The 20,795-nt window shown below is 34.1% G+C and overlaps 5 protein-coding genes and 1 long non-coding RNA gene across 9 annotated transcripts; 4 read left to right on the top strand and 2 right to left on the bottom strand.

Moving 5' to 3' along the window:
* Positions 1 to 123: 123 nt before the first annotated feature.
* Positions 124 to 2,042, top strand: LOC143183262 (uncharacterized). The gene is made up of 3 exons (XM_076384779.1): positions 124 to 212; positions 259 to 627; positions 1,022 to 2,042. Exons 1-2 carry the CDS (start codon positions 124 to 126, stop codon positions 623 to 625), a joined length of 456 nt encoding a protein of 151 aa, XP_076240894.1. The 3' UTR covers positions 626 to 627; positions 1,022 to 2,042.
* A 4,747-nt stretch (positions 2,043 to 6,789) lies between these two features.
* On the top strand, positions 6,790 to 11,971 carry LOC143179600 (uncharacterized). 2 transcript variants are annotated; one of them, XR_013001992.1, is made up of 2 exons: positions 6,790 to 7,196; positions 11,905 to 11,971. It is a non-coding gene; the product is annotated as an uncharacterized LOC143179600 (long non-coding RNA). The 2 variants fall into 2 exon arrangements; XR_013001991.1 differs by having other exon boundaries at positions 6,790 to 7,497; positions 11,905 to 11,940.
* On the bottom strand, positions 8,438 to 11,855 carry LOC143179570 (ATP-dependent RNA helicase DDX54). Its single transcript, XM_076378868.1, has 11 exons — positions 11,389 to 11,855; positions 10,941 to 11,317; positions 10,549 to 10,864; positions 10,263 to 10,473; positions 9,973 to 10,199; positions 9,707 to 9,898; positions 9,477 to 9,618; positions 9,210 to 9,402; positions 9,008 to 9,146; positions 8,778 to 8,931; positions 8,438 to 8,688 (listed from the first exon to the last, which is right to left on the bottom strand). The coding sequence occupies exons 1-11, from the start codon at positions 11,581 to 11,583 to the stop codon at positions 8,504 to 8,506; spliced, it is 2,331 nt and encodes a 776-aa protein (XP_076234983.1). The 5' UTR covers positions 11,584 to 11,855; the 3' UTR covers positions 8,438 to 8,503.
* Positions 11,918 to 13,149, top strand: Rpl24 (ribosomal protein L24). The gene is made up of 5 exons (XM_076378907.1): positions 11,918 to 11,998; positions 12,125 to 12,200; positions 12,340 to 12,425; positions 12,504 to 12,665; positions 12,969 to 13,149. Exons 1-5 carry the CDS (start codon positions 11,994 to 11,996, stop codon positions 13,102 to 13,104), a joined length of 465 nt encoding a protein of 154 aa, XP_076235022.1. The 5' UTR covers positions 11,918 to 11,993; the 3' UTR covers positions 13,105 to 13,149.
* A 151-nt stretch (positions 13,150 to 13,300) lies between these two features.
* Positions 13,301 to 15,633, bottom strand: Had1 (beta Hydroxy acid dehydrogenase 1). The gene is made up of 6 exons (XM_076378892.1): positions 15,401 to 15,633; positions 14,486 to 14,673; positions 14,168 to 14,376; positions 13,908 to 14,065; positions 13,689 to 13,831; positions 13,301 to 13,615 (listed from the first exon to the last, which is right to left on the bottom strand). Exons 1-6 carry the CDS (start codon positions 15,436 to 15,438, stop codon positions 13,398 to 13,400), a joined length of 954 nt encoding a protein of 317 aa, XP_076235007.1. The 5' UTR covers positions 15,439 to 15,633; the 3' UTR covers positions 13,301 to 13,397.
* Positions 15,634 to 15,796: 163 nt separating this feature from the next.
* Rel (nuclear factor NF-kappa-B family member relish) lies at positions 15,797 to 20,556 on the top strand. Of its 3 annotated transcripts, none has more exons than XM_076378856.1 (18): positions 15,797 to 16,027; positions 16,487 to 16,621; positions 16,707 to 16,852; positions 16,946 to 17,109; positions 17,214 to 17,352; positions 17,493 to 17,634; positions 17,715 to 17,819; positions 17,926 to 18,037; positions 18,121 to 18,248; positions 18,329 to 18,529; positions 18,597 to 18,661; positions 18,723 to 18,968; positions 19,070 to 19,193; positions 19,275 to 19,519; positions 19,586 to 19,741; positions 19,809 to 19,925; positions 20,015 to 20,269; positions 20,343 to 20,556. In XM_076378856.1, exons 1-18 carry the CDS (start codon positions 16,021 to 16,023, stop codon positions 20,466 to 20,468), a joined length of 2,613 nt encoding a protein of 870 aa, XP_076234971.1. In that variant the 5' UTR covers positions 15,797 to 16,020; the 3' UTR covers positions 20,469 to 20,556. The 3 variants fall into 3 exon arrangements, with proteins under 3 accessions (XP_076234971.1, XP_076234964.1, XP_076234978.1); XM_076378849.1 differs by lacking the exon at positions 15,797 to 16,027 and adding an exon at positions 16,054 to 16,270; XM_076378863.1 differs by lacking the exons at positions 15,797 to 16,027; positions 16,487 to 16,621 and having other exon boundaries at positions 16,833 to 16,852; positions 16,946 to 17,032.
* The last annotated feature ends 239 nt before the right edge of the window (positions 20,557 to 20,795 follow it).

Genomic DNA, 20,795 nt, shown 5'->3' with positions numbered 1-20,795 from the left:
GAGAGAAAGAGAGCGGTCAGAGAAAAAGGACGAGGTAAAGAGAGAAAGAGATAGGACGACAGGAGGGGAGAGACAGAGGGAAAGAGAGAGAAGGGAGACAGAGGGGAAAGAGAGACAGAAAGGATGACGACGATGATGCAGCGGCGAACTCCGCAAGAGTACCGAAAATGCAGCTGGTGTGAGAAAGACAAGAAGGTGTATCCTTTTCAATGGTAGACTCGGACTGTCAAGCACCGCCTTGTCGTCGTTCGTTTTTAGGCGATTTTCCACAACGCCTGGCTACGCCCTGTACGTTCGCGCACAGAGTAACACTTCATCACTTTCGTTTCATTCGCACCAGACGTGTAACATAAAGACACGTAGATACGTAGATGTACGCGAGATTATTTTTCTTTTCGAGTTCGAGATCGCGGCTAAAAACGCACGAATGAATCTCCGAGCCAACGCAAAAGGCGACCTCGCCAAGCTCGACTGCTCCTCGCACGACGCACTGAATACTACTCTGCGCACTGCTGCCAACGAAACGAATGCAAAGTCCAAGCAACCATCAAACAGTAACGTAACGCAATATTTTGCTGCCCTGGGATATTTTCTGAAATTTCAATCTCTATTTACGAAAATCTAACAGTACGTATTATAACGGAAATGTAACACGATTTTCATTATCCGACTGAATTCGATTGTATAGCGTATGAACACAGCAGCATAATTTAAACAACATATTTATGTACATTTTTTGTAGTCCTATGCGTTGCTAGCCAGACTATACTTATATATGTTACTATTTACATCACACTTGTGGCATTGTGGCTATAATGATAATATCCGTATGAGCTGTCAGTATAAAGAAAATTAAACTGAGATAACAGCGGAATGTAAAGCAATCGGAACTGTTCTGCTTAATCTCCATCCATGAAAAAGCATTCATACCTACATGCATATTCTCGAAACGGTAGAAGGTAAAAAATTACTCAATTGGATATGTAGTTAATATGTGAATTTGTTCGTTTGCTTTGTGCAGGAGTTTAGTGAACGGATTGGTCTTAAGTTGGCAGTGATTAGTTCGGCGGACTTCGGCGCTTAAGTGGGAAAGGTCGTACAACTGCGAGTGCAGCTGTACTTGTGCGTACCAAACTAGAAGCGGCTGCGGCTGATGTTAGAACCATTAGGAATTCGCAGCAGATGTATCTGCATGCCATAGTACGTAAACAGATATCCCTTTTCTTCTTTCAAACTTTCTTACAAGGCGCTGTCTCGTTACATGTGTAATATTAACGAGAGAGAATCTTGCGTGTTTTACGGAGGAAACATCGCTGAAATGAAATCATTTGACATCGTTCATTTTTGTACATAGTTTGTAGAACGAACGGGCAAGTGAGTCTTATCTTTGACCGCGTGCGCAATCAGAGGAGTATGACGTCATCTGAACGAAACGAATACATATTCCATTTTCGACTTTTGTATCTTCCAATGTGATAATTACACCTTTATAATAAACGAGCTATTATTCGTACGATTATAGAACGTTACAGGTTATGGATAGCTTAGACTTGTTACAGATACAAAATTAATATTCGCCTTTTCGTGAAATTATTCTTTTTCCTTGCAATAGACCGAATTTCTGTGAATCTTGGGGTAAAAGCGAACGATCGACGCTTCCTGTAATTTTATACGCTTTCTAACCACGCCGAAAGATGCAAGTATATGTACATAAGTCTAACTGTCATTGTCTGACAATTATCGACTGCGTTATCTCGTGAATCTGGGATGATGTCAATTTTGACCGCGTAGCGTTTATCTATATTCCCACTGAACGCTATTGCCGATTGTAACCTGCGATCGAAGAAGAAGAGGTGCTCATTTTTGATTATCGGTAAAAACTCCGCGTGACGCGCTAAACTGATGAATCGTAGTAAATAGTTTTAGTTACTCATATGCAACGTTCGAAGGAACGATGAGTCTGTTTCCTCTCATAAATTGTATGTACAATATTTTAGTATTTTAAACGTGAAATAAACATTAGCAGTTACTGGAAAAAGTAAGTGGAAGAATTTTGTATATTTTTGATAGTGCTGTAATGGTTTTTCCGTATTTACCAAAGATCCATTTGAGCAACAATAATAACAAATAGAGATTGGAACACGTTTATTTCCAAGAAAAACGAAATTCATTCGGTTATTGTTGGTGTTGACAGCACCCTAGGCGAGATCTTGGCGCAAAGAGCGATAAATCGCTGCGAAAAAATTCTACAACCGTGCTATATCGCGACGTTAATTAATACCAGTTACGATTCGATTTTTATGGATCAGCAATTGCCGTTCGCAATTTCTATACTAATTTTCCTGCATATATACGCGAAATTGGAAAGTCACAGTGATTAATCTAGTAAATGGGAAAAAAGCGTAGAATGCCTGACGAAGCTCTGTCAGTCAGTTTGCATCTGTGGGTCTTCCTTAAAGAATTAGTCACTGGAAGCGGGCTAATCGTTAAGTAGCGCGAAAGGACAGGACGCGTGCGATTTGCCAATGTAAATACAGTCATCGTGATGGTTATGCTACATTTTGCGTTCACCATGTTTTTGAACTTTGCGTGTCAATAATCCTTGACCTATTCAACGTATTAACGAACGATGGAAAAGTGTGCAGGCGCCAGTGGTTGGAATACCACTCGCCTTTCGTTGCAATTATAATTTAATGCGTTCACTTATAACCTTAAAGGACAGATATCTGAATTTCGATCGCATCGAATGGGATGCGGGTGAAGCACCACTGGATGCGTATTGAAAACTGTTGAAAAAGGGATATTGAAACGGCAACTGTGACTGCCTACCCTGTCGACCAGGGACCCACATCGACTTCTCTCGCCTCTGCCCCCTTCTAGCATCTCTTTATGCCGTATACGTCGCACAGTAACCATACGGCGTAGTCACCTTAGCTGCAGTGCTGTTCATAACGATCATTTCGCGTGCTATCGTTGCATTTCTCGATGCAGTAGGACCTAGATGAACCGGCTTAACACGAGAGTCAAACTTCAAATATATTCCTGATGATTAATTTCATTATTTTCGACTTTCAGGAGTATATTTCACGAACACTCGGTTATCTGCAGACGTCGGATTTCAGGAGTGCGATTGCAAGAAGCGGTTAAGTTGTGTCGTGACGGCTCCCTGAACCTTGCGTGTCGCGTCGCGTCGCGTCACCACAGCCTTGACCTTCTGCATACCCACGCCAATTATATAGTTTCGGAAGTTTCTTTCTTTCCTACGACTCGGTTGAATCGGTCAAATCTGAATATCGAAAAGAATCGCCGTTGCACAGACTCGGAGGTCTACATGTATGAACCATTCGAATTCCTGATACACAAGTGGCGATATAATTGCGTAACGACACTTAGCGAGTTGGAAATACGCTTCTGTTAATTCCCTTCGTAATCAAAGAACATGAGGCACAGCTTCGAGAAACCCAACAATTTCTGTCTTTACGTAACTCGCATGTTATCAATCATTCATTATTTCCGCTATTCATATGTACTTATATTGGCGTTGAATACGTGTCGATTATGATACTATGTAGTATTCTTTCCAATCCGTGGTAATCTCTTTTTTCTTTAGCTTTTATCACAACAATTCTTCTCTACCTTACAGACAATCTACCTAATAAAAATGTTTCACAATCTGTGCACATATCGCCAACATAAGAATTCTATAATCATGTAATGGTAATAAAATTTCAGAGTTAGCAGTAATCGACATGCTCGGTCCCATATTTTGCTAAGATTTCTCCTCCTCGTTCTACTTTCGATGCAGATGCTCCATCATAGTAGTTTCTATTTTCGGTCGGAGGGCTGACTACACGTTCATGCATAGGTGCAGATGTTCACTGGCGAGTTAAAAGCGTTTGGGGGAGAAGGTCGTGCCTGGTGCTACGCATTTTCGTGTAGCTAACAGACAAACAGACGAAACACGAAATACATAGCTTCGGGGAAACGCGTGTCAGAATAGCATTATTTGGGTCGCACAGAGTGTTTATGAGTAAAGTGAAAGAAGAAGAAATTGAAGTTGAAGGGAGAAGAGACAAGAAATCCTTCGTCGCTTTGTGCAGATCGCGAGGATCGAATTTTTCTTTCATATAGTAAGAGTACTGTAGAAATTGAATACTGTTTGTCTCGTAGAAGACTGAAGAGGCAATTGAAGACCCGATTAAAGTACAAAGACAAACTAAGGACGGTGTAGTGAGACTATGGGAGTGAACGAAATAGTAAGCGGTGAAAAAAAGAATGAATGAAACCTACCAGTGTCTGTTAGTCGGTGACTTGAAGCATACTCGAGCCAATCTGTTTGATAACGTAACTGGAGATACGACCACAACCTGTCAACCTTTACATATATACATATATGAGCAGATTAAACAACTTATTGTATGTTACCTTTCATTCAGATATGGTAGATAAATGAATTTACTTATGTTCAGATAAAATACTGTCATGAAAACAATTGGATATCATTTTCAATAACATTTTATGAAAAAGATAGAGTATAAGAAGTTTACTCGACAGAAAGAGTTCCAGAAGAGGTTTGGACTTCGTCAAGTCAGGTCGTTGATTCTCTTGAATGGCCGATTCGCGCAACAGACAATTTCATGCGAAGAACGCGAGAATCAAGAGCAGGCGTGGCGTTTATTCAATTAATTGTGTCTAGTTCGTACATACCTACGTCGTTTTAAACTCGGTACGTCTCCGTATATGTATCATAGAGAAGTTGAGGAAATGACTGCACGCATTGGGTGCAATCATTTACAATAACTACGCCTATTTATCATAGCAAATATATCAGGTGCGTCTGTTCTTAATGATTGGTAACAATGTGGCAGTATGATTCAATATGATTCAATAATGTAATCTGATAAAGAGGCAGTGTCGAAAACTGTGCCATATACTTGAACATTATCTTGAAAAGAAAAAATAGTGAGGATGCTTGAGTATCGCGTATCTAAATATTTTCAAGCTAGTATTTTATTTTAGTTTTCTATTATGTCATTCAGCTATCATTCCGATTATGTAATTTTCCAATCTAAGAATTCTTTCTTTCTACATTCAGATTTATTTCGTAGTAGTAGACTGTTAACATTGCAGTATCTCGAGAGTAGTCATTTAACTATTCAAGGAAGTGATTTATGAATCTTACACGTGGTGCAACTGGTTTTTTCGCTGTGAAATCTTGTATGCATATACAGTTTGCGATCTTCCTTTCTCATAAAAAAAAGAGCGAATAAGTCTGGAAATACATACTCGGTAAGCAGAAGCGCGTCACAGAAAATTTTGTATGTACAACTAATCGTCCTGTAACACATTTTCCAGTTCCGTATTTCCTCTTTTTTTCTTCCTGTTGTTTTCTCTTTTTGACGTTTTACGTACGTGCTTCGGCCGACAATACGATGCACGTGCGTTCATTCATAGAACGCTAGCGTGGTTTCGTTCGAAGTACACCGTGTACGGTTCAACTGTAATCCAGCAAGATGCGGACACCATGAGTGGCAACCTTGCAGTCGAGATGACACGTATGCAAAGTCGGATGTGCATTGCATACGGCCGCATTGCCAACCGGCTGAGTGACATCCCATTCATTCTTGCATGCTGTGCAGGCAACTGATAACTGTGAGACGATCGATTTCAGACTCTACCCACATTTCACCAACGATGTACGTTGCCCATTTTCTCTTCTCAATGGCTTATCGTTGTTGCAAATGAAAAAAACTTGCAGCTCGAGAAATGCAATCTAGACTGGAAGGTTTTACAAACGTTTCACGCATAATACATACCTATATATTATGTTCGAAGCCTAAGACCATTTTAACAGCAACTATTAGTTGAAGATGTTAGAGATAAGCAACTCAGATACTCAGTGTAAGCGAAGTACAACGAGCCGTTAATTTCTCGTCGATATCGTGATTTTTGTTTTCAACTTTCTTCATTATAAAAATAGTTGTTCAGTTATGTATTAATTTTCCGGTGTTAGAAATAAACGGGACACAGAGGGAGCAACTTGCATGGCCGTCAGTACTTGGAGAAAAATGCTCAAATGAACAGAATATAATTGTAACGCAAATAGTTAACTAAGAAATGGTAACTCGAAACCGATTGCCCAATTGACTTTTCGAACGTTCACATGGTAGTTTTTTATTTTATACAAATTTCGAACTGTCGAAATGAAGATTACGCAATGGGTGTGCCATATCGTAAGCGAACCGTTCACAACTAGTTTCTATTTGTTACAATTACAAACTCGTGCAAGGGATCGCAAATGCATACCTTTCCCGTTCCCACATTGGAATATTTCAGTTTAATTACTCGTCGCTTTCTACTACCAACTACTTTCACTGCTTATCAATGTTAAGATGTTCTGCATTGTATAGCTGAACATCAAAACCTAGATTCCTAATGCGGGCAGGTCGTTGGAAGCTCAACTTGACCAAAAATTCAACTTTCAGAATTCCAACTCTCAGGAGTGAGAACTATACGCATATATATGTGTGTAGTTATCATGAACTATATTGAAGACTATGATTAAACTAAACGGACCGCTTAGATAATATATTTCTGTGATTTTCATAGAAAAACTTTTGAATGAGATAAGAAATCGATGCAATCGATGTCTAATTTCCTTGTGTGCGTCGTCATCGGTCAATAAATACAAAGTGTACGCGGAATCTTCTTTTTTTGTAGATAGATTCGCGTAACGCGAGAGATATGCGTGACGCTGCTTTCACAGAAAGTTCTGACATTGTCTTTGCACATGCGGGCGTCCGGATTGAGTAGCACCACGTATTTTTAATCGTATGACGTAGAGGCTAGAGACAGTCAGTAATGGAGTGGATAGTGAACGGTAGAACGATAGATGTGACCGTCTAGTTACGAATAGACGTATTTCCACGGTCGATGTTATTCGGATCGTGGCTGACTAAATTGTGGCTCTGGCTGCCTTGGCACAAATCCCCTGATCGAGAACCGACTGGGCGAAAATTCATTGTTCCCCCTATGTGTTCTCTTCCTTTTTACGAGAATTTCCTACTATTTAGTCTACTCATCCGATCTAGACGAGGCATCCTTATCATTAGCCTCGACCTCGACCCATCCATGAACTTTCCGAACAATTGAATTCTGAAAGATCCAATCGATGATTAGAACAGGAATACTAACAGGTACATTTTCTAAATTAACTTGAAATTTCCTTATAATTGCTCTGCATTCTAAGGCAACATAATGAATCTGGTTCATAAGGAATTATGAGATTAGGAGATCGATGATTTCGGTATAATGTAGATTTTTGGACCATAGGTGGGAATGACTGTCACGACCTTGTCTCAGACTTTCAACGGTGCAACCATCTGCATTATATTTTCATCGATCAATATTGCAGTGAATAACTGTAAAGGAATTTTAACTTTCGGCTTGTTGAGTGTTTATATTCATATCTTCTTCGATTCTGTTCAATACTGACAGGTACTTGATGAAAATATCTACTTACATATTACGAATTAGAACTTTCTAAGAGTAAACTTACTCGATCGGGCATGTATTATCAAGTTTCACGTTAGAAACAGATCGAACTTGAATAGATATTTGATTCCTCGAATACATATTGAAAAATGTGCCGCACCCTGGCGTTTTACGAGTCAAATTGAGCCGCGTCGATTTCATGCTATTCTCCTCGCGTAAAGTATACATACGTACATAAAATTTCCAATCGCATTATTTCTTCACATATATAATGTTAGAAAAATTTGAACAATGTGGTTTGATTTCATCTATAATATTTATGTTCATAATGTAGTAGTGTTAAAAAGAATGATCAAACGTTCACGCATGATTCACGTCATTCCATTATCGGCATTTTGCATATTATCAAAACAAACTCGAAACCTGTTGTCATCTATGACTCACGGACGAATTCATGGTATTTTCTTTCTCTCCTTTTAATTCCTTCCAAAAAATTGCAAATAGTAGATTTATAAGAATTTTTCGCATAATGTTTTCACTTAGGTTTTATTTTTAATCATCTATTTCTAGCAAAAATATAAAGAAAATGTAAATAATGTAAAAATATTCGCTTAAATGCTTTGCATTCTTCTTAGTTTATTCAACTTCCTGAGGTTTCTGTTATTTTATCAACTCCTCGTAACAAATTTCTGACGTCGAACCTTAGTAATTACGCAAGGAAATTGTAATATTGCAACGCAAATCTTTACAAATTGTATAATACCTCGTAATTTTTTCATAACAGAAATTCTTATTTTTTATATATAATGTTTACAAGTTAAGAAACATCAAGGCTGAATAAAATCACATTTCCACTCATTTTCAGGAAATAGATAGACGTTATTTGCTAAAACATATGATCTATACCCTATAGGGTTGAAAATGGAAGATAAGAGACACAAGATGCAAAATAATTATTATTTATAGTGCAAAGTACATATATCTATAAAAAAATTCTGTACAAGAAATGTTAGCGTTTTCTTCCATTATTGTTTTGGCCCTTCCGACTTTTTCTGCCATTTCTTTCACGTCTTCGTTCAAGTAATTTTCGTGCTTTTAGAATCTGTTCTGGTCTTTTCAGTTCCTTATTTACTTTAAACTTCTCCTTCAATTTTTGATTATGTCGTGCCCAATGCGTATTAGGTGTTGTTTGCACTAGAATGTACAGAATGTAAATGTAGATAATCGTAATAAACGCTTAAGTAACTAATACTAAGTTTAACAATTTAATTATGTTCACGTACGTTTTTGTACATGAGAAGGCTCTTCATCTTCGCTATCATCATCTCTCACAACGTCAATTTTACTTTTTTCTTTCCAGGCTGAATATCGATTTGTTTTGTAACTAGCTGGTATCCAAACGCCAGATTCTGTTCGTATTTTTCCAACCTTTCGATTCTACACAAAACATGAATTTAAAATATTTTTTGCAACATGGATTTGTTAGTACAAGTACTAACGATAAGATACATACATTATCAATAGTCACCATCTTTTTCTTTTTGCGATCCCATTTTTTAATCTGTGCTTGAAGACGTTGAGACTCTTCATTATCCCCAGTTAAATCCATTTGTACTTTATCTGCTTCTGTAGTGAAGGAGTTAACTGCCAAACTGTGAAATCATGAACAAATTTGATTTTTGCCTTAAAATAAGATATTAAAATAAAAAAATTACCCTTCTTCTGTGTGCTTATCTGGAGCAGAATATGGAATAAAAAACTCCTCGTCTCGTTTTACTGATTTTTTTTGTTTTTTGGAAGGTTTGTATAAATTGTCCAAGTTTCTTTTTTTCGGAACAACAACTGTATTAAATGCTGCATTAATTTCATCAGTTGTACTTAACGGAAGATTTACCTTTTTCGACTGATCTATATAAATTTATTAATTATTAGACTAAAAACTATCGAATATAGTATGATTATATATCATAATTTTCAATTACCTTCTAATTTTTGTTGAGCCTCCAATTCTTTTACTTCAACTTTCTTGTGAAAATTCATAATACTTTCTTTGTGAAGTGATCGCTTTCTTTTCATAACTTTGTAATTAACAGAAGATGTTTTAGTTCCGATTTCAAATATCGTCTATTTTGAACAAGCATTTATTTTAAATAGTACAATATAATTTTCATAACCACAACACAATGTATAGATATTTTTATATTATACTTACTCCCTGTGGTCTATAATTTAATATTTTTGACAATAAATTAGTAGTATTAGGAGAAATATCACAATATTCTGGTATAATCCCTGCTTCACTGATGTGCATCTCTTTCACTCTTTTAATACTTTCAGATGAAGCAGCTGGACGCGATCTAATATATTGCTTATATGCATTGTCACAAACTTTTTCCATATTTTTCTGCACGTAAAATCAAGAAATCAGTAGGATTTAAATATCATTGTCTTCTTAATGAACCTTTTAAGAATACGTACTAGATCTGTAGAATTATTTTGCCAATTTATTATTTCTGAAAGTTCTTCCTCTATCATTGCTTGTGGCATTTTACCTATGAAACCCTCTGCGTTTTCTACAGATCCAGAGGGGGGAATAATATGTAAGGAACGACCAAGAAAAAGGTGTAAATCTAAAAGATAAGCATATTCATCTGGGCATACAATATTATAAGCTGTCCCAGCGCGACCAGCTCGTGCACAACGTCCTGTTAATAAAATGAAATGTTATGAAAATTGTATACAGTGTAAAGTATAATTTGGCTACTTACCTACTCTGTGTACAAACAGTTTTGATTTTGCAGGAAAATTGAAATTTATTACATTGTCTAAGCATGGTATATCTAGACCTCTAGCAGCAACATCTGTTACTATTAGAGCTCTAACTTTAGCAGTTTGGAATTTAGCTGCATTTATTTTTCGTGCTGATGGGTCCAAGTTGGAATAAATAAATGTATTAGAAATTCCTGCTTTATCTAGCACCTATAAATAAAATATAAATTTCATAGAAACAAATATAGCTTTCAAAAACGAAAGCTACAGATTCCATTCGCATACCTGATGAATATATTCTACATGATGTTGGGTTGCAGCAAATATTACAGTTTGTGAATCAGTCTTAATGATATGTTTTAATAAACATAATAGTACTGCCAATTTCTCCTCTGCCCTACATATTATAAATGACAATGCTAGTTGTTCAGGTATTTTATTCTCTACATCTAATCGCAATAAAACAGGGTCATTTAAACCAGCTTTTGCAAAATCTACCAAAATTTTTGGTAATGTTGCAGAAAATAACAATGTTTGCTTTGATTCTGGTAGTCTATTTGTGATTTCATTGATTTGCTCACCAAAACCCATCTCAAACAATCTTAAATACAATTTATAAAGAAATATAGTTTATATAATAAAATGAAATTCAAGTGCTATATTAAAGAAAATGTTACCTATCAGCTTCATCAAATACAACATATTCAATGTTAGACAATTGTAAATCCATCTCAATACATATATGCAAAAATCTTCCTGGTGTTGCAACTAATATATCAGGATTTCCATGAATTAAATTAAACTGATTTTCCATACTGTCGCCACCCAAAATTATAGCTGCTTTCAAGTCTGTGAATTTTCCTAGCTCTCTTACGAACTTCAATGTTTGTAACGCTAATTCGCGAGTTGGTGATAGAATTAAAGCTCTTGCACCAATTTTTGCTTGTCTCACTTTAAGTTTTTCAAATAAGGGAATTAAGAAACAAGCAGTTTTTCCACTACCAGTTCTTGCCATAGCAACCACATCACGACCTTCTAACGCTAAAGGGATTGTCTGCAAACATGTCATTGATAAGTAATAGATAAAGTACATTTTCCAATTTCAATTAAAACAGTATGATGTACCTTTCTTTGTATAGGTGTTGGTATTTTATAACCACGTTTCAATATACCCTTCAGTACAGGATAACTGAGAGCCATGGACTGAAATCCTCCTGATTTTTTAGATGCTTTCTTCTTGATATTGGTAATTTCGTTATCCTCATCATTATCGCTTATTTCTTCGGGGTTGGCAAACCCCACAATATCCGTGTCTTTCATTTTTAATGTTTGTAATTTGACTATTTTGATAACATGTAATCGTTTAGGTTAAGTCACATTTTTCCCTCACGATGTCACAATGCAATTTCATACAGTGATAAATTGGCAGACAGTGTCAGTGCTTTTAACTGTGTAAAACTATTTGTATAAGCATAGAGAAATTATACAAATATGCTTTAAGTTTGATTGAATAAATTATATATTTTATATTTGATGCATTATTTTATTTATTTTTATTTATTTTCGTCAAGTGTCATCCTGAATTTATACTTAAGCGTACACATGTACTTGAACGAATTGCTGAAGTTTGATTTCTTAAAGGTTGGCAATACTCAATACGCACTTGAACGTGCCGAAAGGAAAGGGAGTCGGCCATTTTTGTCGAATCCGTCTTTTCGTGATAATTCAACATGAAGTAAGTGAAGATTTCAGTAAAAGAAATATCTATTGAGTGTAGCAGCATCATTGAAAATTTTCTCAAAATAAAAAATGAATCGAAACATCGAAATATTCTTAACGAATACATTGTCAATCTTTTCAGGATCGGTCTTTGTGCATACAGTGGATATAAAATATATCCTGGCCATGGCAAAACCATGGTTAAAGTCGATGGAAAAGTATGTACAGTATGATTTACATGCGTTTGTTATTATAGTATTTAATTTTTATTTATGCTAAATATTTCCCAACCAAGTAGCGTTAATGGTTTGTGTAGTTTATATTTATGTGCCAGTTTTAACCTATGCTATGTTACAGACATTCACTTTCTTGAACTCAAAATGTGAGCGTGCTCATTTAATGAGGCGCAATCCTAGAAAAGTCACATGGACTGTCTTATACAGGTACCTTTATTATGTTTATTGACCTTTAAGTTATTGAAAATTAGAAACAGATCATTAGGAAGTAATTGAATATTACAGACGGAAACATAAGAAGGGTCAGGAGGAGGAACAAGCCAAGAAGAGAACAAGACGTACCCAGAAATTTCAACGTGCTATTGTAGGTGCATCCCTTACAGATATCTTGGCAAAACGTAATATGAAGCCAGAAATTCGTAAAGCACAAAGGGATCAAGCAATTAAGTAAGACATATTTATTTTAATCTTTTTATTCTCAGTTCACAGTTTGAAAAATTTAAGTTGCTAGAAATTGCATGATAAGCAAAAACTGATATCGTAGACATCTGTTCCTCTGACAAGATTTTATATCATGTTGGATTTTGAGATTGTCTTAGATCAACAGGACTGCTTCACCCAGAATTGTATTTTATATTAACACTGTCTGGCTTTTGCGGGTTCATACAGATTTAATAATACTGCTTATTTTATAATTTGCATGCTATTTAAATATTGTAATTTAAAATTTGTCATCAACAATGGTTTCAGAGCTGCAAAGGAACAGAAGAAAGCAGCAAAAGCAACTAAGAAAGCTGTTGTTCCTCCTAAGGCCAAGACTCTACCAAAACATAAAGCCGCAAAAGTAACGCAAAAAGCGGCACCACGTGTTGGAGGAAAACGTTAAATTCTGATATCACATAAATAAAATAAACTTTATACTTAAGAAGAATCAGTTTTTTAATTCTACCTTTATTGAAAATCAACATTCTAATAGGAAACATAGATTGAATATTAAGTTATACTCAGTGCAAGCATATTAAAGCTATTGAATGTATTCCTGAATTATTTTACAACTAAATTTTGGTAAATAAGTTATTGAGTTGGTGAGTGATAAAAGTGTAATTTTTATTATAACGCTTTTATTTAACAAATAACAATTTCAATTTTAACAGGGAGAAATTTTAACGCAATAATCATTCACTTTTTCTTTTCTAATTCTTTTTTCAATATCGATAATTTCGTTAAAGCTTCATCTCTCCACGCACGTCGTTCTTGAAGTTTTTCTAATGGACACATCTCGTTTAGTTCATTGCTTATTTTTTCTGCCATTTCACCTTCGAATTTAGGAACTGGACCAAACGTCATGCTGGTATCATAAATTGAATTTTTGTACGTCTCGCAGTATTTCTTCATTCCTGAACAAAATAAAAATTGTGAAATTATTGAGTTAGACTTTATATATGTTTAATTTGTAGAAAATAATTTTACCTTCTGCATTCAAATGCGCAGCTTCGAAAGCACCTAAGAATGCATATCGCATTCCCAGACCTTCACTCATAATAGCGTCTACGTCTTTCGCGCTTAAAACACCATCAGCTACCAATCTCCATGCTTCGTTTAAGATCGCATATCTATATGTACGTATATTAATTTTATTCATAATTTATTTGTTACGTTATGAAATGGTATAAGTAAATATTTACGTACTGTATACGATTAAGTCCAAAACCATCAATTTCCTTCGTAAATACTACAGGCTTCTGGCCTATTTCAGTCATAATAGCTTTTGTTTGCGCTGGTAATTCAGGTCGTGTCCATGGTGCAGGTACAATTTCTACGAGAGGTACGTAATACGGAGGATTTACCTACATTCGTAATAGTATAAATAATCGGTTATGTAATTATAAATATGTTTCAAAGTTTCCTAATCGAATTGGTATAATTAAAAAATTTGAAATAATACATACGGGGTGAGACACAATTACTTGAGCGCGATGTTTTAGCTTTTCGCTGAATAAAGATGGACGGAATGTAGATGTTGAAGACGATAAAATTACTTTATCATCGACAATATTGTCCAGTTCATTATACAGTTTCAATTTCAATGGCAAATTCTCAGGAATACATTCTTGTACCAACTTAGCGTTTTTTACAGTTTCAGTCAAATTGGATGATCCTATTCGCAACATGTAATAATTAATATTCGATACACGAAGTTTCGAAAATAATTCCCTATATACAGTATTTTTTATGTGATATACTAATTCGTGAATACACAGTCAAACCTTTTATCAGTTTAAATTGTTGATCCGCTGTAAGAGTTCCTCTTAAAAGACCACTGCTTTCAAGACGGTTCAATTGCCGATGAATATCTTCAAGAGCTGTTTTAATTTGTTCCTGTACGATATCGTAAATAATTACTTCGTATCCTACACTGGCAAAAAGCATTGCCCAGCTACGACCGATTAAGCCGCTAAAATTACAATAAAATTGTTATAACATAAACCTTAAATTAATCAACTTCTTATTTGCTTATTCATCTATAATCGTCGATGCTATTTCGGTTGAATTTTTTATTGGAAAGAACATATTTTACGCAGTTTTCATAAGTTTAGTTTTGAAAAATTACAGTAAATATGATAAACGTAAGTTTCCATTATTTATCATTTAACTTTTTTTTGTTATCTTATCAATGAAGTATCGCTTCTCAGGGTATCAGTATTTTAATTTCTGAAGTGAACTACTACTTGAAGTTAGATAACAGGAAACATGGTCTTTCAAATGTTATTTTCTCAGATTTAAACGTAAACGAAACATTAAATGCCATTCTACGCGGGGATACATGTTGGTATTGTTGTGTACTCTGTCATAATTCCATGAAGAGCAGAATATATACATAAACATAATAGTAGTGATATAATGTCATACTGCATTATCTATGAAAAAGATTATGAGAAATGAAGAAAACCTTTCGATAGAAATATGTATCAGCGAATGTTAATTCGTAATGTCTTCAAGTAACCGCACTACAGCGATTGGTCAGAAACTAATACGTATTAAGTTTTACAGTTCGGTTATCGTTACTTTTTAAACACCGACATTATACAATTATTTGATGCATAGAAATAACTAAACATAAGAAATGATCTTATTATTTTCAAGTGTTTTCAATTTTAAGATATTTAATCAAATCTCATTACCTGCCAATTATACTGATCTTCTCGTTTTTGGTCGACATTGTTGAACTTTAATTCACTATAGGGAGAAAATATGCACACGATTGAAGTCTTAAACGACCCAACATTCACCGCAGTGAAACTCGGCTTTCTAATGCATATATATATACACGCGTAGGTTTCTGATAATTCCCCACCACTTCAATTTAATCGTGTCATTTTACAAGTATACTTGTTAACTGCGTTCAGACACATCTAACGATAGCTTTCGGTATCACTTTATCTACGATGACATCCATTCACGGGTATTGCATGTTGCCATATTGCCACACATAAATGGAATCGAATGAAAGCTAAATACATATACTTGGTTGAATTTATAATAATAATTCTACAATTTTATATAAAATTACATCATACGGATATATGTCAATATATATCAGACAAGATAAGATCTAAGAAAAAATGATATAATTATAATCATGATATCATGATCAGGGTTTTTGAAGTACTTGTTACGATCCTTCTTGACGAGAAATTTGTCCATAGAGAATGATTGGTTAACATACTGGGTTTCTACGGGGAAAAACCTACGACTACCGTCAAGGTTATATTCTGACGCACCGTCAGATAAGTTGTTATTCATGTTCGGTGAGTACCGAAGTAATATCTTTGAAGCTAAGTGGAGACGTCTTCGGTTTTCTGATTTTAAACAATCTCTCTGCTGATTTGGTATTCGTTATTTATCAGTTTGTTTGTAACGGAGATAGTAAATGTTCTTTAAGTTGTGCGATAATTTCTTGTAAAAAAACTGCACAATGCCAGAAGTTTACGAGAATTACACAGTTTTACAAAATGTTTCTGAAAATCAGGATTACTTTCCCTTCGAATATGGTAATTGTTAACTATCTACGTTTCCTGAAAAGTTTTTAACACATCTGTTTCAATGTATATTTATCACGAATATGTACATAGAAATATATTTTGTTGTCATTAAATATATTTAGAAGAAATTTTATTGCTCAGTAAACATATTGTGGCATAGATAAATTATTAAATATTATTTTTATTTGTTTTAATATGTATGTATGTATGTGTTTTGTTCTTAAGAATTCCAGACAAACAGCCAAGGTATGTACAGTCCACTTAGTGGATCTCAAGGGACAGCAAGCGTTGCTTCGCCAAGCTCAACTTCCTTATCACCGCTACATGCTAACGATTATATATCATTAAAAAATGCCACAGGTTAGTACTTTTATCATTATAAAAACAAAATTTCTATCAAGAAATAATTTAGTTCTGTACATCTAAATGTTTTCTTCTTTTTAAGCGATCGGAGAACCACATCTAACAATTGTAGAACAACCAATAGAAAAATTTAGGTTTCGGTATAAATCTGAAATGATAGGAACACATGGAAGTTTGGTCAGCTCAAGTTATGCTAATGGTCGCAAAAAACAAGCACCAACAGTTCGAGTATGTATATGTATTCTTTTGTAATAACATGTAAGCCTTAATAAATAATAAATTGGAGTAAAATATTAAAACATTCATAATACAATTCTATAGTTACATAATTTTATGGAGAATGCAATAATTCGATGCAAATTGGTCACATCTGATGAAGGTCCTAGAATACCTCATGCCCACAGATTGGTACGTAGAGAAGGCGGTATTGACCGTGAAGATCCACATCATGTTAAAGTTTCTCCTGAAACAGGATTTATTGCAACGTATGCTATTTTCTATTGATTCATTTAGTTAAATTAAAATTACTGGTCGTTGTTTGCTCGTTAAGTTTCTTTATTTGTTATTAATGTTAAAATATAATGCATAGATTCCATGGAATGGGAATTATTCATACTGCAAAGAAGCATATAAGAGATGAACTTATAAGAAAGATGAGGATGGAAGCTTTGGAAAGAAGTAAAAGAAAAAATATAAATGCAACCCTTAGTACTCGAGAAGAAGCACAGGTATAGTATTTTATTGTATTACTTTTAAAGATTTTACATTTTATCAGGGATTCAAATATCTTTTAATAGAAATTTAACGAAGTATAAGCTTTTATTTTAACCCTTTCAGACTTCAGGGTTAATAAAGATTTGTTTTTTAGATCAAAGCTGATGCTGAATACTACCAAAAATGTGTAAATTTGAACAGTGTTGCATTATGTTTTGAAGCATTTATTTTGGATAAAGATAATATTATGATACCAATAACAGAACCTGTTTATTCGCATCCTATCAATAATCTTAGTATGTATAAAATCATGTTAAGTAATATAAAAATATTTGATATTCGAAAAATTATTAAAAAAATATGTGTAACTTGCTAGAAAGTGCATTAACTGGAGAACTCAAGATATGCAGGATCGACAAGAATGCTAGTAGTGTAGAAGGTGGAGAGGAGGTATTTATACTTGTAGAAAAAGTAGGAAAAAGTAAGTTTGTACTTCTGACAACATTTATTATACTGATGAAAGCAAAGTTTTAAATCCTTTTTATTATACTTTAAATGAGAGTGTATATATTTTTTGTTTATTTCAGAAAATATTCGAATAAAATTTTTCGAGCTTAACGAAGATGATCGTGAAATTTGGACCGCATATGGGCGTTTTTCTGAATTAGATGTACATCACCAATATGCGATTGTATTTCGGTAATTCAATATTTAACACAAATTACTTTTAAATAATGATATTGTATAATTAATCCTCATATATGTATATATTTTTTTTACAGTACACCACCATACAAGGATCGTAATATTACTTCACCAAAGGAAGTCTTTTTACAATTGGAACGACCATCTGATGCAGACTGTTCTGAACCAATAAGATTTATTTATAAACCTAGCGATAGAGTGATAGGTAAGTAAATTATTTCGGTAAGTGACCTGAATTAATTATGATACACTAAGCATAAAATTATAAATTTAATACATTAACAGGTAAAAAGCGTCAAAGAATGTCATATTCCGGCAGTTCAGAATTATCACATGTATTACCAACTTACAACATTGAAAACGAGACTATATCAACAAATTTAGGCAGTGACAGCCGAGAAGCTTCTAAAGAATTGGAACAGATACTTCGCGATGTATGCTTATCATCAGAATGTAAAGCGTTTATCGATAATTTAGATGTCGAGGGTAAGCATTGTTGCCTTTGTGAATTAAACAGTCTTAATACATATATTTTTAATCGCATTCTTTATAGGCTATATAAAATTAATTGTCAATGGTGATGAAAATTTAGAGTTTGATGGACCATCGGCTAAACAGGTATGTATATACATATTTTTTATAATACTTGATTTATTCAATGCAATATTTCTTTTACCAGCATGAAGATGACACAATGTTTCCGAAAAATGTACTTATCGAAGCTTTGAAATGCATGAAAATGGATTCAAAAAATACACAACAGCTTATGCAAAAGTTACTGAGGGATCGTTCTACTTATGGAGATACAGCATTACATGCAGCACTTCGTTATGGACAACGTGATATAGTTAAATATATTTTAATGTTGATAAGTAACGATAAGAATTGTAAGATGCTTGTTAATGGACAAAACAGTTCTGGAAAGGTAAATATTTTGTATATGTCTTTATTTTTAGTTTAGATAATTATTTTTACAAATGTTTTATTAAGTGAAAGTATTTGTCACTGTAATATTTTATTTACTAGACACCATTACACTATGCAGTTTTGCAAAATCAACCAGAAATTACAAAAGCACTTCTTATGCTTGGAGGTGATCCAAATCGATCAGATGAACACGGATTCTCGCCATTACATGCGGCTGTAAGAAGTAAGTTAAATAATCAGTAAGAAACTACGCATGTTCATTCAGTCATTCATATACACGCATATCTGTATGTATATGTTTCAGTTCCTGAAGCTGGTGCTTGCGTTGACGCTTTATTGGCAGAACAAATAACTGATATTGAAGCTCATAATGACGCTGGATGGACAGCATTGCACCTTGCGGCAGAAGCAGGATCATATGACGCAGTATGCTCACTTGTTCGAGCAGGTGCAAATGTAAATAATACTGATATGTCGTATGGTCGAACAGCATTACACATAGCTGTAGAAGGTGGACATAAGAATATTGTAGAGTATTTACTGAAAAAGGTACAGTCCATTTTTTTACACTAATAAAATGTATTTTATTAATTGATATTTTTTGAATCATTACAGACGAGTATAGATGTAAATAAAAGAAATTTTAGTGGGAACACTGCTTTGCATACAGCTGTTGTATATACTGGAGTAAGAGCAAAAGAACTATGTTCATTATTAATTCGATATGGTGCAGATCCACACATTCAGAATCATGATCGAGAATCGAACAATGTATGTGTTTTGTCTTAAGCATATTTTATCAAGAAATTTCACGTATTTAATTCATTTGTTTACCCAGGTGGACACAAGAAAAGAATCTCACGTGGATGTAAAAGTCGAAGTTGAATCAGATCATGAAAATACAGAAGAAGTCACTGGACAGTCGTCGTTTGATTTGGCCATGAATAAACCTGATGTAAATTTATTGTACTACATAAATCAATAAGCTTTTTCTAATGGTGTTAGGGGAAAAGAAAACTAAAAACATATTTCTGTTCTTCGAAGATTTTACAGCTGCTGTGTGGTCAGGCTGAAGAAGCTACAAACGATGCAGGTTTAGTTTCCACTAAACTAGAAATAGAAGATGACGACTCAGAACTCAATTGGTTAAACAATGAAAGAAAAGAGAAGTTATCAACCCTTTTAGATAAAACACAAGGATGGAAAAAACTTGCGGAGCATCTAAACTTAGAGTACTTCTTAAAAACACTTCAACAAAGTTCATCAAGTCCATCTTTACTTCTTCTGAATTATATTGACGTATGCGATGTTTCTCTAGCAAAGTACCGTTTATGATACAGTAGTAAATATATTAAAAAATAAAACTTTTTAGGTGCAAGTATCCTTGTCTCTCACGGACATGGAAACTGTATTAAGAGATATTAGAGAAGAGGAAGCAGCAGATTACATCAACGAAATTGCATCTACATATACACAAAATACATCTGCTTATTTTTAAATACACTTGTATTGTATAATGTACCTGATATATGGATTAATATTATTGTATAAAGTACATGTAAAATATATTTTTAATTTTGCGTTTATTTTGCGTTAAATTTTTAAGCATATAAATATGCAATTAAGAAGCCTATGTGTATAAATAAGCATAGAAACAAGGTTAAAACAATTTGTAATAAAAGATTATAGAAAAGAGAAATTTAAATTTATTTTTTTCCTTATTAAAGTAATTTACCATACAAACTTTGAGTAGTGTTCAAGTTGCTTTATTCTAACGTGATACAATATTCATTATGTTTATACAGCTAATGTAGCTTCATAAAAT

Source organism: Calliopsis andreniformis, chromosome 1 (genome assembly GCF_051401765.1).
Source record: "Calliopsis andreniformis isolate RMS-2024a chromosome 1, iyCalAndr_principal, whole genome shotgun sequence".
Classification (NCBI taxonomy): domain Eukaryota; kingdom Metazoa; phylum Arthropoda; class Insecta; order Hymenoptera; family Andrenidae; genus Calliopsis; species Calliopsis andreniformis.
Note: the sequence above shows the minus strand (reverse complement) of the source record. Positions and strands in the feature narration are given on the sequence as shown.